Source organism: Diceros bicornis, chromosome 20 (assembly GCF_020826845.1).
Source record: "Diceros bicornis minor isolate mBicDic1 chromosome 20, mDicBic1.mat.cur, whole genome shotgun sequence".
Lineage (NCBI taxonomy): Eukaryota > Metazoa > Chordata > Mammalia > Perissodactyla > Rhinocerotidae > Diceros > Diceros bicornis.
Window position 1 is genome coordinate 30407523 of NC_080759.1, and position 13004 is coordinate 30420526.

The window sequence follows — 13004 nt, forward strand, 5'->3', positions numbered from 1 at the left end:
GTCAGTCTGAGCCCAAGGTAAATGTGTGCTTTTAACCACTCTGCTAAATAACCTCCTTTAAGTAAAAAACTGCAGGTTTTCCCTTATCCATCAGATTTTTGTGTGTTAAAAACCTAAAAAACTTTTATTCAAGCCCACTCTCACTTAAATCTTCTTAGATGGTACTTTTTAGAAAGGTCAAAACTCTAGGGGTTGCTGTATGGGCTCTTTATCTGTGATTTACCAGAATAGCTGGTTGAGGAAAAAGTGAGTGGAAGATTGGAATAGAATGGAATGTTGTTTTAAAAAGAAATATTCTGACAATGGCAAGCACAGATCCTTGTGGCAAGTCAGGCTAGACCTTCTCTTCCCTATTCTAGAAAATGGCTTTACATGATTCTCCTGTACCACAAATAGTAATATCCCAAAGTATTTAGCTATAGTTTGTTTTTCCTCCACTTCAATCCCCTACCAGTTCGATGTTCTTTACATTTAAAGTACTTAAAATCCGTATTCCATGTAATAGAATCTGTCAATAACAATGATTGACAACTTTCCTTAAATGCTGATGATCACAATTTTGAGCAGAGTTGAAAGCACATTTGTCATGGGTAGCCTCCATTTTGTTTCACTTATTATACTTTTGGGGGGGCTTAAAGGCAGTAACTAGAAGGTGTTAGAGGAGCTCCATGGCTATTATCTTGTATACGACCTGCATTGTGCATTTATGTTAACTGCATACCCTTCCAGGCATTTGGGTTTATGAATTCTAATTTAAAGACTCTAATACCCCATGATATCCAGCTACCAAATAAGGGTGTAAGCCATCTGCCTACTGACATATAAGTGCTAAATAAATATTAGTTTAATTAAAATAACTAATTAATGTGTTCTTATATACACCTAATTTCCATGTAAATTATTTTGCTTTCACATGTACTAAATCCTGTTTCTTTTCCCTAATTTTTTTTCCTACTCTGATAAATTTAACCCACTAGATTTTGAACTTAGTACTTTTGAATTTTATCATGTGACCCTGTCCCAGCTACTGGCTTCAGTCAGGCTTCTAGATCTTGTGTAATTCTAGTGAAAAATTTTAATAAATACCTTATGCATAAATTCCTGAACATTTCTAAGACGTGAAGACTGGTACCGGTTTGATTGAAGAAATTGTGGAAAGAAGGAGTATTTGGCATTATTCCTGCTGTTTTGCCAGTCCCCAGGACCACCCATATGTTTGACGATTCACTAAAAGGACTCATAGGACTCAACGCATAGTAGTCCTCACAGCTAAGATTGGTCACAGTAACACTCCGTCTAAGCCTGGGTGCTGACACACTGAGAGTGCTCCTTTCTCCAGCTACAAAAATGCAACGAGTGTATAATGTTGCGTCCCAGGAAAGCCTGTTAGAGACAGATTTCTATTGAGAGCTGGTCACATAGGCACCTTCTGCCTAGTAACTACCAAAATACCAGACTTCTAGAAGGAAAGCAGATGTCCATCATAAGTTGCATTGTTTATACAGTCTAGGCACACTAAAGTACTCAGGCAACTTTTCCTATCAGTGTAGGGAATTTTTTAGAAACTGAGTTCCCAGATACAAACCAAAGGCCAATTTTGGTAGCAGAGTCTTCTAAATATAGCAGCTTCAGCCCTGCTGTGTTAACTCTTTTCTGCAAACTTACTTCCTAGAATCCATTATGATAAGGCCAGGAATAAAAAGTTTAGAAAGAAGAAAAGATTTCAAAAACAGTCCTCTACTCTGTACTACTTCTTCATAAGGATGCTGGTCAATTTCCCAGTTTTGCAGGGAATTCTTGCAAAGTTGAAAAGGGACTGCCAACCAGCCAGACTCAAATTCTGACTTGTAATATTGTTTTCATCAGAAATTAGCAAAACCCACTAATTGTAATAAACTTTACCTCATCCCTATTTCCATCTTATTTTCTTTTTTCTTTTTTTTTTTTTTTTTGCTTTTTGCTGAGTAAAATTTGCCCTGAGCTAACATCTGTTGCTAATCTTCCTCTTTTGTATGTCAGCCACCATGGACATGATAGATGAGTGGTCTAGGTCCGCACCCAGGAACTGAGCCTGGGCCACCGAAGCGGAGCACACTGAACTTAACCACAAGGCTACAGGGTTGGCCCTATTATCATCTTATTAAGGACTTCTAATTAGAAAGTCTGATTCATCCAAGAGTTACCAACTCCAGAAAATACAATCTCTCAGAAGAAAGATGGAGAGAAACAAGAGTCTTAGATATTACGTTGCCTGGTTCAGTCTCTGAAAGTTAATTGTCAGATGGAGAGAAAAGAGAGAATAAAAGCTAAGGGACATCAACAGGATAATTTTTCCTCCAAAAGTAAAAATGTGGTGTATAGAGAAAGACTTTCAGACTCCCATCAGAGAGCTCAAGAAAATTCCAAAAAGAAGAAATATCTGGGTTAGAAACTTTCCCCCAAGTAGGGGAAGCTAGATAAGATACAAAGAAGAAATGAAAGCAAAATGGGGCTTGATATTCAGGCACAAAAATGTATTTTTCATGTGAGAGGAAATTTATGGGATGATCTTTAAGTAAAATTGTGAGATAATGGATGTTTCTGTGATTTTCCCCATTTCACCACCGTTCAAAACACACACATGGGTGTTTCCCAGGTGTTTCCTCTGCCGGCCTGCAAATGCCGTTCCTCCTCTCTCTAATCAAAGGCCACTCTCAGGTCAAGATCTAATAGGTATTTTTACGTTCACTCAACAATTATTTTTTGAGCCACTACTTTATGCTGTTGTAATAGGAGTTCAGGGAATATCAGTGAACAAAATAAATATCCCTGCCCTCATAAAACAGGGGGCAAGAGATCAAAGGAATAAAAATAATAAACAGGTAAAGGATATAGTATGTTAGGAAATATTGAGTGTTATGGGAGAAAATAGAGCAAGGTTAGGCGGTATAATGTGAGGGTGGGGTTGGGGACAGCATGTTGCAACTTTAAACAGAGAGGTGAGGGCAGCCCCCATTATAAGAAGTTATACTTGAGCAAAGACTCAAGGAAATGAGGGAGTTAGGCATGCAGATATCTGGAGGAAGACTGTTCCAGGCAGAGGGAACAGACGGAACAAAGGCCTAGAATGTTCAAGGACTGGTAAGGACGTAACTGGGGCTGGAGTAGAGTGAGCAAGAGAAGGAGCAGGAGGAAGAGACTCAGCTCCTATAGGGCACGTGGGTCAAGCTAGAGATTGTGGCTCTTATCCTAAGTGAAATGGGAGCCACTGAAAGAGGTTGAGCAGAGCAGTGATGTTTTCTGACTTACCTTAACAACTGTCTGCTAAGAGACCACAGGCCAATGTTGCAGCAGGGAAACAAGTTAGCCAGATATTGCAGAAATGCAGGCAAGATATGGAGGTGGCTCAAACCAAGATGGCAGCAGTGGAGGTGGTGAGAGGTGCCCAGATTCTGAATATATTTTGAAGGTGGAAATAACAGAATTTGAATTTGGGGTATGAACGAGGAAGGGGACGGAAGATGGCTCCAAGGAGTTTGGCCTGAGCCACTGTGAGGATGATGTTTCCATCAACTGAAACGGGAGAGGCTGAAGGTGAGCAAGTTTGGGGGTGGGGAAGATCAGGAGGGCATGGCTATGTTAAGCTCGAGGTGTCTCTTAAACACGATGTTGAGGAGGCAATTGTGTATAAGAAGAGAAGAGTTTGGGAGAGAGTTCTGGTTTAAAAATACAAATGTGAGAGTCATAGGTATAAATTCCACACTTAAAGTCTTGCGACTGTTAAGATCACCATTAAGGAAACAAGTATAACTAGAGAGGAGAAGAACGGACCCTGGGCACGCCAACTCTACGAGGCCTGGGGGAAGAAAAAATCAGCAAAGGAGAGTAAAAAGGAACAACCGATACCGTAGGGAAAAAAACCAGTGTGTGGTGTCCTGGACGCCAAGTAAAGATAGAATTCCCAAGGAGGAGGCCATGATCAACTATCAGCCGATGCTGAAGACTATTTGAATAAGTGAGGCCTGTGGACGTCAGTGCGGGTGAAATTTTGAGGAGTCGCGGGGATACAAGCCTGATTGAAATAGCTTTAAAAGAATATGAGGGGTCAGCCTGGTGGTGTAGCGGTTAAGTTCACGTGTTCTGCTTCGGCGGCCCGAGGTTTGTGGGTTCGGATCCCCGCGCGGACCTATGCACTGCTTAACAAGCCACGCTGTGGTGGCATCCCACATATAAAGTAGAGGAAGACGGGCATGGATGTTAGCCCAGGACCAATCTTCCCCAGCAAAAAGGGGAGGATTCGCATCGGATGTTAACCATGAAAGAGGAATTGGAAAGAGCAAGTATAGACAACTCTTTAAAGGAGGAAAGGGAAGTAAAGAAATGGGGCAGGAACTAGCAGGAAAAATGGAATTGAGATTTTTTTTTTTTTTAAGATGGAGGAAATAACAGTCTGTATGCTGGTGGAAATGGTAGAAAGATCCATTAAAGAGGGAAAAATGATAATGGTGGAGAGAGGGAGAATTCCTGGAACCAAGGACTAGAGCAACTGGGAACCAGTGCTCAGGTGAGGGACAGGCTTCCCAAAGGAATGAAGACTGATGAAGTTTACAGTTCTCTCTAAGATGTAGAAGCTGCATCGCTTAAGGCGAGAAAACAAGTCTCTAATTGAGTCCAAGGAAGGAATTTCAGAAGGGAGCAGTGGCCTTCGTCACCTGCCTACTTCCCAGAAGTCACTTGTAACTATATCTTCAGGTCAGGACTCCGTCAGAATGTAAAAGATTGGAGGAAGGTGAGAATTAGAGATAATAAACATCTTTAAAAATAAAGTAGTTGAGGCCAAAGTTATATTATATTTTAAATTGTATTGTTTCCCCACCTAGTGGTCAGAAAACAGCTAGCCACATTTTCTGCTGTTTTACTCAGACACCTGAGGAGGAACTGAAATGGATCAAAAGAGCATCTTTATCATTATTAGTGTTCAAATCAGCATCTTCAGTGTAACATATGTCTGGGTACTATTTTTAAAAATTAATTATAATTTTAACAGTATAACTAATTCTTCATATGAAAATAAATTCAATGGTTAAATGTTTTGGTATACAAAACCAATTACATGGTTATTCGTAGTAATGAGACAGGAAAAGTGAAGCAATAAAAAATAATAAGTAATGGGAAGTGACTAAGGTTGGAAAAGGAAAGGTTAAACAGCTCTTACCCTGAGATCATTTTTAGTCAGTATAAAATTTTTGGTTTTGGCTCTAAAATTAGAGGAAAAGCAAGCATTTACCATTATAACCTTTTTATTAATTAGAAATGCTTAAAATTTTCTGGAATTTGAGACTTGCCATATCAGTTGTACCCTACTGAATAGTCTTCCCTAACTCAAATTGGAAAGCATTGGCTTAAACAAGTCGTAGTTTTATAGTTCCCCATGCAGTCAATGTAGGAAGACGTGTTCCAGAGAAAAGTTCACAGGATTTCATTCTAGTAAGGGCAGGTATAGGACAAAGTTTTCGTGTCACTTAGATTTCCTCCATCTTCTTTTTAAAGAAACCTGAGGGCCAGTGCCATGGCCTAGTGGTTAAGTTCAGCGCGCTCCACTTTGGCGGCCCGAGTTCAGTTCCCAGGCACGGACCTATACCACTAGTCGGTCACCATGTTGTGGTGGTGACCCACATATAAAACAGAGGAAGACTGGCATGAATGTTAGCTCAGGGTGAATCATCCTCAGCAAAAAAAAAAAAAAAAAAAACCTTACAATTAAAAGCTACAGTCATAAATAAAGTCATGAATAGCAAATAAATTATAAAGATCAATAGCTTTATAGCTTTGAAAGTCAGGAAGTAGAGCTCTAACAGCTTTCTAAAAATGACAGCCATAATATTAAATTAGCTTCACTTTTCCTATTTCATTCTGCATGCCATAGCATAAAAACAAAGAACTATGGTGAAACGCCTTCTTGAATAGACATCCTATAACAGCTGATAAGCTTCCTTTTCTTCTCTTTTACTCCCTCCCTCTGCTGAGTTTTCTGTCACTTGGACTGTGACTGGTTTCATTGTTTGTCTCTGTGGGCCTTTTCTCAAGGCCTGGAACACTTTTTTTTGAACAATTGGTGACAGTTTGATCTGGGTTTATGCATGACATTCACGTATTTTTCTTCTTCATCTTCTTCCCTTTTATTCTTCATTATCATTCCTGTTCTTATCCCTATTTCATATTTATTGAATATTTTAATGTTATACATATTATGAATTCAGACCTATCTAAAATAGCAGTAAGATTTGTATGCTGTAATGTTGGGTCCATGAATAAATGTGTGCATGCAAACATTGTCTACAAGTAATAAATGGTTTGCATAAACGTGCGGGCACATACGTACAAATATGCCATACAGACACCCTTCAATTTGCAAGTATTTGTTATTCATCCAAGTATTTTAGGAAGTAAACTGCAAGTCCAGTAATCTTTCTAACTTAACATTCTTTTTTAAAAATGATAATGAACAATTCACTTTAGTAACAAAAGTTAATTTAGCTTCTTAGTCTAACTGAGACATCATTAATGCATCATAAAAAATCAAAGTCCTATACATGACAGGAATTATTCTAATAGCTTTCTAAAAATGACATTCATAATAATAAACTAACTAGCAAAGTGACAACCTCTTTCCTCAAGGGGCTTATAGTCTCATAGTAGGAAGAGAGGCCTGCAAGCAATTACTCTATAATTATAGTAATACAAAATAATCATTGTAATGGAGCAAGACATGACATATAGAAGGAGCAATTGAATGAGCTTAGGAGAGTCGAGGATAACTTCAGAGAGGAGGAGTGTTTAAGGAGAGGCTTAAAGATTAAGGAGGGTCACAAACAGGGGATGATGAGAAGGAAGATTATTCCAGAAAAGCAAAAGCATGGGCTTAACATGGAGGCACAAGAGACCAGCGAGTGTTCAGAGAGTAGGTGAGTTTAGTATTAATGTGTAAAAAGAAGATGATGTACGAGGAAGTGTGAAAAATAAAACTGTAAAAGAACAGGGCTGGGGGCTGGCCCAGCAGCATAGTGGTTAAGTTCGTGCACTCTGCTTCAGCGGCCCAGGGTTTGCCAGTTCAGATCCTGGGCGCGGATTTACACACCACTCATCAAGCCGTGCTGTGGCGGTGTCCCACATAGAGCAACTAGAAGGATGTACAACTATGACATACAACTATCTACTGGAGTTTTGGGGAGGAAAAAAAGGAAAAAAGGAGGAAGATTGGCAACAGATGTTAGCTCAGGGCCAACCTTCCTCAAAAAAAAAAAGAAGAACAGGGCTGATCCTAAGAACCTGGTATACCATGAAAAGGGCTATCGATTTTATTTTGTAGAATGTCAGTGTATTTTGATGTCTAAGGGATTTACATCTTGTGCTTTTAATTAATATTCAATTCATTAACGTTAGTAATGCAAAGGCCTAATTTATTTTAAGGCCTTAAATTTACATAACATAACTTGCTAGCCTATTGATACCTCTAGTAAGTTTTATTTAAGTAAGAATAATTATTTTCAGGGAGATCTTTGATTAATGGTTGGACAACTCGGACTAAATTCTTTTAAATCAATAGTTATGTTTATAAATTTAGTTAGCTAAACTCCCTTGCACATTTTACATTGCATATATAAATTTATATATTGAATTTTATTTTTAAGCATTTCAAATACTTAACTGAGAAAATTTAATAACTCCACTAAGCAAAACCCTCCCAAGACTTAAATGACTCCTGTAAATGTATCAAACCACATCCGGTTCTCTTTAATATTCCAATTGCATTTGCTTTATACTTTGCATTTTGCATTGTACTTTTTAAGAAGCATACTTATTTCAAAAAATTTTAAGCATGTAAAAGGCAAGGGAGAATAGTATAATGATCCCCCATGTCCCCTTCACCAACTTCACCAATTATAAACTCATTACCAATCTTGTTTCATCTATACCCACACCCACACACCTCTTCTCATATTATTTTGAAACTAATACCAAATATCATATAATTTCATCTATAAATATTTCAGTAGGGATCCCTAAAAATGGAGTCTATGTATTAATATAAAATATAAAGTCAGTGTTCAAATTTCCAATTGTCTCTTAAACTGAATGTGTGGGTTTTCTTTTAAGTTTCTTTGAATAAGAATCCAAGCAAAGTCTACACATCTTCATTGGCTTATATGTTTTGTAATTCTCTTTCAAGCTGTAAGTCACCCTCTACTCCTTCTTTTTTTATTTATTGCAATGTATTTGTTGAGGAAATCAAATTGTTAGTTGGCACTGTAGTTGCCCACAGTCTAGATTTTGCTGGTTGCTTCCCTATAGCTTCAGTGTTCCTGCTCCTCTGTATTTCTTGTAAATTGGTAATTGGATGTAGAGATGGCTTGATGAAATTTAGTTCTTTTTTTTGGCAAGACCCTTTCCTAGGTGATGGTGTATTCTTTTATCGGGAGCCCATAATGTCTGGTTGACTCTCCTTTTTTGATGTGAGCAGCTGTTGCCACTCCACACTTAAAGTCCACGCCTTTCAACTACAATAAAAAGTCTAAATTACAAATTTTAAATTGATTTGACACATCTGACTGAATATTTTCTGATGTAACAAATCTCTTAAAAATTACAAATAATCAAAATGTTGAGCATATGTACATTGTCCCAATAATTATAAAACTTATTCCACAAATTTTTGTACCACGGGTTTGACTTACTCCATCATTTCTGTATTTAATTCTGAATCTTCCAAGACTAAGAAGACTCACTAAGGGAAACAAGTGTCTTGTCATGACCAAGATAATGAGTTGATTAACTGGGCCTTTACACTTACCAAAAATAAAAGCTAAACACATGTAAGTTAAATTTTAAAATTTCAATTTTTTTTTAAAGTGAGTTTATTAGGTTAACAGTTGATGACCACATATGTTTACTATCTCAGGTGGAGACTGAGACACTTACATCCATGGCAATTCTTCCTGAGCCACAAGTGTACCCACTGAGCCCTTTTTATGGTCTTAGTGATAGCAAAGCACTTCCAGCCCACATTCTTCAAATGGGATTTGTTTTGTAACCAGCATCTCCTGGGTTCAAGTATCACTCTTTCCTAATTCTTTAAGCGACTTGAGTATTGAACATGAGAAGGACATAATCATGCTTCTGTGTTAGAAAGATCATTTTGGCAGCAGTGTGAGAAGGGTGGGGAAGATGAAGAGCAATTCTGGTCACTGGACAACTGTCAAGATGGCTGCTTCCAGAGTCCACACCAGATATGGTATAATCCTGTTCTCATGTCTATCAGGAGAGAGGAGAGAGGTGGAAGGGGAAAGTGAATTATAGGAGACATTCGATATGTACAACTGACAAAACTTGATTAATTTGATGTGGAACTGAAGAAGAATGAGAAATAAAAGATAACTTGAGGCTTGGATATGTGAATTGTGGTGCCATTCACCAAGATAAGAAATCTAGGATAACAGGTTTAGTCTGGGATGGAAGAGGGAATCCTCAACTTCTGAGATGTTAATATAGAACCTGCAGTGGGCTGTCCAGGTAAATATGTATATATGTGTGTGTATATATATATATATATATATATATGAGTCTGAAACTCAGAAGAGAGACCTGGGCTAGAGATTTCAATATGGACGTCACCAACATTACGATAATATGTGAAGCTATGGGGTATATCAGACTATTTGGGGATAGATGTAGAGCGAAAAAAATGAAGAAAGCCAAGATCAGAACACAAAGGAACATCATCACTTAAAGGGAAAGTCAGAGGAAAATAAACCCACAAAGGAAATTGTGGGATAGTTGGCCAAAGAAATAAGAAGTGAGCCAGGACAGATTTCTTATGGAAACTCAAGGAAGGCAAAACAGCCAATACAGTACTGTTAATGGCCAGAAAGCAATCAAGTAAGATGCAGGCTGAGAGGTGACCAGTGGATTTGGTAATTAAGTCTTTTAAGAGTAGCTTCAGGGGCCAGCCTGGTGGTGCAAGCGGTTGGGTGCGCATGCTCCGCTGCAGCCGCCCGGGGTTCGCAGGTTTGTATCCTGGGCGGGCACTGACGTACTGCTTGTAGAGCCATGCTGTGGCGGCGTCCCATATAAAGTAGAGGAAGATGGGCGTGGATGTTAGCTCAGGGCCAATCTTTCTCAACAAAAAGAGGAGGATTGGCATCAGATGTTAGCTCAGTGCTGATCTTCCTCACCAAAAAAAAAAAAAAAAGAATAGCTTCAGTGAAGGATTGACAATAGAAGCCAGGCTGTAGTCAAGGAAGAAATGAGTGGGAGAAGAGGCCATAAAGTCAGTGAGTGTAGACAGGGTTTCTACTTTGGCTGGGAAAAGGAGGATTATCTTGTGGTAATGTGGAGGTTTAGAAAGGTAAAGAGAAGTATTTGTTCTTTATGAACAAGAGTAACTCGGGCTGAGGGAGAAAACAAAGAGTGAGATATTTAGGGATGGGAGTGAAAGAAAAGGAATAATAATAATAATAATAATAAATAATATTATGACAGAAGAAATGGGATGAAAGGGGTAAAATCACTGATAATTCAGATAGGATTCAGAACACAGGTGAAAAGAACTTTGATAGGAAGAAGGTAAGGATGGGTATAAATGTGGATAAATTTGTGGATTAAAAGAATGTATTTTCTTAAGAGAGTTCATACCCAGTAACTGCTATTATATCAGTGAAGTAAGAAACAAGATCATCTGATTATAGGGGAGAAGAGAGGAATAGGAGATTTGAGGAAAGTAGTGAAGGTTTTGAATAGCCATTGAGAAGGGTAATACAAGAAAGGGTTTACTATAAAAAATTGTAATGAGATTATAGAAGAATGTTAAGGGTACAGTTGAAATTGAATGCCAGTTATTTGCTTATTTATTATTATTTATTTATTATTTATTATAATATCTAGAATCAGTAAAATGGCAATTTTCTCCAGCTATGCTCATCAACCTGAGGATAGAAATAGAAAATATAGATGGTTCTATAAATCATTAGGGATTCGTGGGGCCCAGGTATTGATAACTGTTAAGAGCAGTTGGAGTGAAGCAGTTTGGAATGAAGCATCTTGGAATCCAAGCAACAGTGATGGAAGTAAAGCCAGGTAGAGAACATCTGGAAAAGGAGAAGCAGTCAAGGATTGGAACTAATTCTTTTTTGGCATCTGTACCATAAAACCAATCAAATGCCTTCAGAATCCCAGAATTGAATTATTGACATACTGCTGCCTTTTTTTTTTTTTTGAGGAAGATTGGCCCTGAGCTAACATCTGTTGCCAGTCTTACCCTTTTTTATTTTCTTTTTTCTCCCCAAAGCCCCAATATGTAGTTGTACATCCTAGTTATAGGTCCTCCTAGTTCTTCTATGTGGGACGCCGCCTCAGCATGACTTGATGAGGGGTGAGCAGATCCACACCCAGGATCTGAACTGGCGAACCCTGGGCCGCTGAAGCAGAATGTGTGAACTTAACTGCTGCACCGCTGGCCTGACATACTGCTGTTTAAACAGAAAACATATTACTGCCCTGAAGCAATGGATTAATTGTATGTGTCCACTATGAATGGACAATGCTGTACTCAAGTTCCCCAATTCTTCATTTTTTGCAGCAGTAACAGCATAAATCTAAGGCAGAAGTCTATTCTAATGACCTGAAATTTTAAATCAGAGCAGATATTAAACAGAAAAGAGGGCTGGCCCAGTGGTACAAGCGGTTAAGTGCGTGCGCTCTGCTGCGGTGGCCTGGGCTTCGCCAGTTCGGATCCCGGGGCGCACCGACGCACTGCTTGGCAAGCCATGCTGTGGTGGTGTCCCATATAAAGTGGAGGAAGATGGGCATGGATGTTAGCCCAGGGCCAGTCTTCCTCAGCCAAAAAAAAAGAGGAGGATTGGCTGATGTTAGCACAGGGCTGATCTCCTCACACACACACAAAAAATAACTCAAACCGTGGTCCTTTTATTCTTTTTTCTTTTTCATTGTAAGGTGAGTATCTACTTATCCCATTTACATTTTTCTTCTTTCTTGTTTTTAGAAGCTCTGTAAATGAAGAAAATCAAGATGGCGTCATGCACTCTGATGGTAAGGGGCAAAAAGATGTTTTATGTATTTATTTGTTACCTCAGATACAGAAGTTTGAGTTAATCATCCTCATAGGGTCATTAATGGGTCATTAATGGGTCATTATCATCATTGGTCCATGCAAGACCCCTCTCTTGTTTTGCTTATTTGTTTATTCACGTTTATCTCCATGACCCATTCCCTTTCCTCTCTTCCACTTACCAGAGACAAATATTCTCAGGTATTTAATGTGTCTGTGTCTGTTTGTACATATTCTCTGCATACTATTGTATGTGTGTATATATTTCAATTTACCTAGATAGTATGTTATAGCTCACTCTGGTCTTTTATTTTACACTCAGCATATGTTTGGGGGCTCATCCATGTTACTATTTGTATATTTAATTTGTTGCTGCTAAGTATGCATTCACATTTTACCTCCAAGTCACTGGTACCACAAATAATAATTCAATGCACCTTCTTGTCCGTATCCCCATGTGGACCTCTGAGGAAATTTCCCTAAGATATATATCCAGCAGTGGAGTGGCTGCTCATAAGTTATAGAATATTTGATTTGAATGAGTAGAGTGCTCTCCAGAAGAGCTGTGTCTGTGTGTTCTCCCATCAGCAGGGCAGGAAGATTCCAAGATGCCTACCTTTCATCAGTGCATAGTGTTATTCAGCTTTCCAACTGTTTCCAGTCTTATATGTATAAAATATCTCATTTCATGTTCATATTTCTGCTTACTATCGAGTTCGAGTACTTCATTTGTTTATTAGCCTCTGTGGTTTCCTCTTCTGTAAGTTGCCACTTCATATCCTTTGACCATTTTTTTCTTGGGGTTGGTATCCTTTGCTGGTTGACTTGCAGAGGTTCCTTTGTATTCCAGATATTAATCCCATGTCAGTTGCAGACATTGCAAATATCTTCTCTCATGCTG

At 38.6% G+C, this 13004-nt stretch overlaps 1 protein-coding gene across 3 annotated transcripts in view; it reads left to right on the plus strand.

Annotated features, from left to right (window-relative positions):
* Positions 1-13004, plus strand: part of FYB1 (FYN binding protein 1) — a 156887-nt gene that overhangs the window by 110898 nt on the left and 32985 nt on the right. For all 3 annotated transcript variants that reach the window (XM_058564187.1, XM_058564189.1, XM_058564188.1), the window contains exon 4: positions 12038-12084. In XM_058564187.1, coding sequence (XP_058420170.1) covers positions 12038-12084 — 47 coding nt within the window. The remainder of the gene's footprint in view (positions 1-12037; positions 12085-13004) is intronic.